This window comes from Engystomops pustulosus, chromosome 6 (assembly GCF_040894005.1).
Source record: "Engystomops pustulosus chromosome 6, aEngPut4.maternal, whole genome shotgun sequence".
In the NCBI taxonomy this organism is placed as follows: Eukaryota; Metazoa; Chordata; class Amphibia; order Anura; family Leptodactylidae; genus Engystomops; species Engystomops pustulosus.
The window spans coordinates 122,495,475-122,501,241 of NC_092416.1; the positions used below are offsets into that span (position 1 = coordinate 122,495,475).

Here is a 5,767-nt window from a genome sequence, read left to right on the forward strand (position 1 = left end):
AGTGGGGCTTGGTTGTAGTTTGGGCACTCGCCTCTAAAAGGTTCGCCATCACTGCTCTAGGAGTATTATTCAGAGGGGGCACTATGCAGGGTGTAATGGTCTCAATCCTCTAGGAGTAGTATTATTCAGAGGGGGCACTATGCAGGGTGTATGCAGGGCCGCCGATAGGGCAGTACAACTGGTACTGCCCTATGGGGCCCGGACTCTAAGACACTAGGGGGGGGCCCGCAGGGCCGCATCTGCCATGAGGCGAGATGAAAATCTCGCCTCGGGCGGCAGAATGCGGCCCTCTTTAAAAGCAGCATTTTGCAGCTCCAATCTGGGCGATTCGGGCGCCCGCTGGCGCCGAATCTCCCTTCAGATAAATCGCACCTGTCTCTTTAAGAAACAGGTGCGATTTACATGCGGAGCGGCGCAGCGCCTTTACGGCTGCTGGCGTCGCTCCGTACAGTGCAGTGACACAGGCGGCTGATGATGACGTAACGCGCCTGTGTCACTCAGCCAGAAGAGCCGCTGCCAGAAGAGCCGCGTGAATATGGGAGCCGCGCGCCGTGGGAGCACCCTGCCGTGAGGTAAGTACAAGTTTTATTATTTTTATTGTCCAATTATTAATTAAATATATATATTAGGGGGCGATTACTACTGTAACGGGGGGGGGGGGGGGTTTGTCTTCGATATATACTTTTTTTACTAGGGGAGCTGTGTATAGTTATAAGGGCCAGATCCCATTTTTCCTGGGGGGGGGGGGGTTGTATATATTTATATGAGGGGCCAAATTCTTATTACACTGGGGGGGGGTGTATATATTTATATGGGGGGCCAAATTCTTATTACACTGGGGGGGGGCTGTATATATTTATATGGGGGGCCAAATTCTTATTACACTGGGGGGGGGCTGTATATATTTATATGGGGGGGCCAGATTCTGTTTATTCTAGGGGGGCTGTATATATTTATATTGGGCCAGATTCTGTTTATTCTAGGGGGGCTGTATATATTTATATGGGGGGCCAGATTCTGTTTATTCTGGGGGGCTGTATATATTTATATGGGGGGCCATACTCTGTTTATTCTGGGGGGCTGTATATATTTATATCGGGGGCCATACTCTGTTTATTCTGGGGGGCTGTATATATTTATATGGGAAAACAGATTGCTGATATGATTAAAAAGGTAATGTTTTATTAAATATATGGTTAAAAACATGAGCAAGTTAAACATATTGTAAGAAAGGTTACAAGATAGCAGGATTGTGGAGTAATGATGCAGCAGAGAAAGACAGTCATACCCGGACACAGCACTTTAAAACAAAGGTAAACCCCGTTAGATGGAGTGATATATACAAATTTTGAGGGTAGGAAAAAGACAAGGATGCAAGTAGAATAGTGGTGGCATAGCAAACCTAATGCCTTGTATCGACCACAGTAGTGGAGCAACCAGGTCAGTCCTTACCAGGAAAGTAGTTGGGGGTGCAGAGTGTCCGGGTCATCCCCGGACACTCTGCACCCCCAACTACTTTCCTGGTAAGGACTGACCTGGTTGCTCCACTACTGTGGTCGATACAAGGCATTAGGTTTGCTATGCCACCACTATTCTACTTGCATCCTTGTCTTTTTCCTACCCTCAAAATTTGTATATATCACTCCATCTAACGGGGTTTACCTTTGTTTTAAAGTGCTGTGTCCGGGTATGACTGTCTTTCTCTGCTGCATCATTACTCCACAATCCTGCTATCTTGTAACCTTTCTTACAATATGTTTAAACTTGCTCATGTTTTTTAACCATATATTTAATAAAACATTACCTTTTTAATCATATCAGCAATCTGCTTTGCCTCATATTTTCTCCCCTCCTGCTGAGGGGTACTATAGGCTTTTGTGTATTCCTTTTATATATGGGGCACCCAACACTTGGTGCAAATTTGTGTACAGCCTCTATAAAATTATATAGATATTCCTGTACAATTTCTGTTTTCGTTTCTTCTTTGTATATTTATATGGGACCAGATTCTGTTTATTCTTGGGGGGGGGGGTATATATTTATATGGGGCCAGATTCTGTTTATTCTGGGGGGGCTGTATATATTTATATGGGGCTGGATACTGTTTATACTGGGGGGCCTATAAAAATAAATTATATATATATATTCATTAGGAGGTGCTATATATCTACTTCAATCAGGGTAGTACTCTATATAAATTCACATGTAACATAATAACTGGGTGGGATATATTATTCATAAGATACAATAGATTACTTTGCATCATGTAAACCAAATATTGGGGGGGGGGGGTCTGTATTAATAAATTAGGGGTGTTGTATATTGATTGGTGCTGTACATGCTATAATTCCAGTAGAATATTTATATATAATGAGGGGATGTGTTCTATGTGGGGTAGCGTGCGGTCACTTGTGTTGTGAGGGTTATTTAGGAGCGCAGTGTTGTTATCCAGGAGACTTTATAGTGTAAGTGACTGTGGTATTTTTAGGGACGCCGGGTGGAGATGCTGCACGGAGCTGAAGATATCCAGCTGTGAATTCACCTGTGATACGTCATGGATTGGAGAACCCGGAATAAAGTCCTCCTGATGGAAGAGATTGTCATCTATAAGGTACTAGATGCCACTAATGACTCCCAGATCCTGTAGTCAGTCACACAGTGTCAGGGAGCTGTCTGTAGGGATGTTAATTGTTAGTAAAGTTTTCAGCATTTTCTGAACAGGTAGCGGAGGGGGGGGGGCAGCATTTTAATATTCGCCTCAGGCAGCAAATATGCTAGAATCGGCCCTGGGGGGGGGGGGGGGGGAGTGCGCAGCGTACAGTTCTTTCATGCTTACCCTGCCGCCAGCGTCGCGTCGGTCTCTGCGCGCTTCCTCCTGGGCTGGCTGTGTGATCCCGCGAGATCCAGTGCTGGGTCACAGCCTGGTCTCGCGGGATCACACACTGTCTGCAGGAGAAGAAGGCGCGCGCAAGAGAACGAGAAGAAGACGGAGCAGCCTTTTCCTTTTTGTAAATATATTTTGTGGCTGGGGCCCCGGGGGGGGGGGGGGGGGGGTTGTGGATAGGTCTGATGGGGGCAGAAACGGCTGACCTGAGGTCTGATGGGGGCAGAAATGGCAGACTTGAGGTCTGATGGATAGGGGCAGAAAATGGCTGACCTGAGGTCTGATGGATAGGGGCAGAAATGGCTGACCTGAGGTCTGATGGGGCACATTAAGCTGACCTGAGGTCTGATGGGGCACATTAAGCTGACCTGAGGTCTGATGGGGGCACAAGACGCTATTTGAGGTCTGATGGGGGCACGATACGCCGACCTGAGGTCTGATTAGGCCACGAGACGCCGATCCCTGTACTGTGACATCACTGTGTTTATTATCCCTGTACAGTGACATCTCTGTGCTTATTATGTCTGTACTGTGACATCACTGTGCTTATTATGTCTGTACTGTGACATCACTGTGTTATTTTTATAGTGTGGTACATGAGTATTTTGTCTTTATATATATCCCTTGTTTAAAGGGAATCGAGCACCAGGTGCACAGCATAGTACCTGAAGGTATCATGCTATGCACCTGATGACCCTGACTTCAGCACTGTAAGTTCCATCAAAATGGCCTCTATGGTTATCCTTTAATGCTTTTATAAAGAATTATGTTAATTACCAGCTTAGGAGCAGTGGGAGTGCTCCAGTGCACCTAAGGGCTCCTTATGTCACCCAGCGGCCAGTCCTGCGGTGATCCGAAATCCCGATACCTGTGCCTGCTCAGCAGCCTCTGTGAATCAGTGTGCAGGTGCTGGGACTTTAGGTTTCCTTGGGGCATGCAATGAACGCTCCTTCTTTTCCTTCCCATTGGTTCTGAGGAAATATGAAGTCCTGACCCTTATGCAGTGATTCACAGAGGTTGCTGAGCAGGCACAGGTACCAGGACTTCAGATTACCTCAGGACTGGTGGCAGGGTGACGTAAAGAGCCCTTAGGTGCACTGGAGCACCCCCACTGGTAATTAACACAATTCTTTATTAAAACATTAAAAGATAGTGGCGGCCCTAGCAATTGCACTTTATAATGTTATATTTGTTATATGTTGTCTGTTAAACACTTTTATATGTTTACTGTTCACCATGCTTTAGTTTTTGATGCCATATTTGCACTATAATAAATATACTTGACCAAAAGTATGACTCCTATTGGCAATCTACCAGAAGAGTGTGCCTTGTCGTAGCAACAGGCCTCAAACCCTGTTTGTGAAAGGTCACTGCGGGGGGCAGGAGGCTTGTTCGGTTTTGGGGTGTGTTGGGGCCCAGACACTTTTGCTGTATGGGGCCCCGAATTTCCTGATGGCTGCCCTGGGTGTATGGTTCATCAATCCTCTAGTAGTAGTATTATTCAGAGGGGGGACTATGCAGGATGTATAGTAGATCAATGCTCTAGGACAGTGATGGCGAACCTTTTACTTACTGAGTGCCCAAACTGCAACTAAAATCCACTTATTTACCGTGAAGTGCCAAGTGGCATTTTAAGCAGTAACTTATTGCTATGTGTTTTTCCACATCGTTCAATTGTATCGGCCGCCTAATGCCACTAATACAGTTGAAAGAAAAGAGGGCAAATAGCTTCTCTCCAGGGTCTCCTTGCAGAGGAAGAATGGTGGGTCTAGCAGGAGGACCTCCAAAGATAATGCAGTTCTGTCAACCCTTTCTCACTTTTCCCGCAGTTCCTAACAGCCAATAAAGTGTTGCTTTAAAATAGTGCTGAGAGCAGCATCTTATAAGTTGCCTGTGACTGCAGAAAGATTTGGTCCTGTTTGGTGAACTCTGTCTTTGGATGATGGCCTGAGTGCCCACAGAAAGAGCTCTGAGTGCCACCTCTGGCACCCGTGCCATAGGTTCGCCACCACTGCTCTAGGAGAAGTATTATTCAGAGGGAACACTATGCAGGATGTATACTTGATCAATCCTAGTAGTAGTAGTAATCACAGGGGCACTATTAAGGAATTAGCGAAAAGCCCATCTCATCTTCTGCCAGCGTTGGCGCCATAAGAATTGTCCCTCGCCTGCACATAGTCACCTGCCGCCTGTCCCCCAGCACGTCCTCTGCTTTCCTCTCCACCTCCTGTAGATAAGCTAGCACTTTCTCTGGGCCCCCGTACTTCTCCATCTGCGATGGATGTCTTTTAACAGCGCATACAATACACGTCACTTTCTGTCAGCGGAGGTATCTCTATAATCCGAATGACCTCGATAAAATGGCGACGTAGACAGCCTCAAATAGGTTCACTCGGGGATCTTGTGACCCGTGGAAATGATCGGATTTTAGCAGGATGTCTGCCATCTAGCGGTCACAGCCGATCTCCGGACTGCGAGTAAAGCGATCACATGACACAAATCCCATGGGCGCAGGGAATGATGGGACTTGTGGTTGCATGCCTGTAGTTAATGCTTGCATAACCTACAGTTCTCCTGGTTGTTATCTGGAAACTTAAGAATAAACATCCTATAACATTACTACCTTTTTTGAGGCACCCCTATAATGTTTTCTTATTGAGGGTGCACATAATAGGTACACTCTAATAGGCAGGGGCCCCTCTGCACATGCCAACAGACCCAGATTTGTAGGGATTGTTTAGAGTTTTCAAGAATGATCCTGGTATAGGGGCATGGTTTGTGCCAACCCTGCACAAAAGTGTGTGTTTCTGTTCCTATACATTTTTATTACAACAATCCACCACCCTGCATTAACCCCTTAGGGACGCAGGGTTTTCAGCTCAT

General features: G+C 46.2%; 1 protein-coding gene across 1 annotated transcript in view; it reads right to left on the reverse strand.

Annotated features, from left to right (window-relative positions):
* PDRG1 (p53 and DNA damage regulated 1) overlaps nucleotides 1–5,362 on the reverse strand; it is an 11,760-nt gene extending 6,398 nt beyond the window's left edge. Inside the window, exon 1 of the mRNA XM_072113520.1 lies at nucleotides 4,995–5,362. Coding sequence (XP_071969621.1) covers nucleotides 4,995–5,156 — 162 coding nt within the window. The 5' untranslated portion in view covers nucleotides 5,157–5,362. The remainder of the gene's footprint in view (nucleotides 1–4,994) is intronic.
* Between the last annotated feature and the right edge of the window lie 405 nt (nucleotides 5,363–5,767).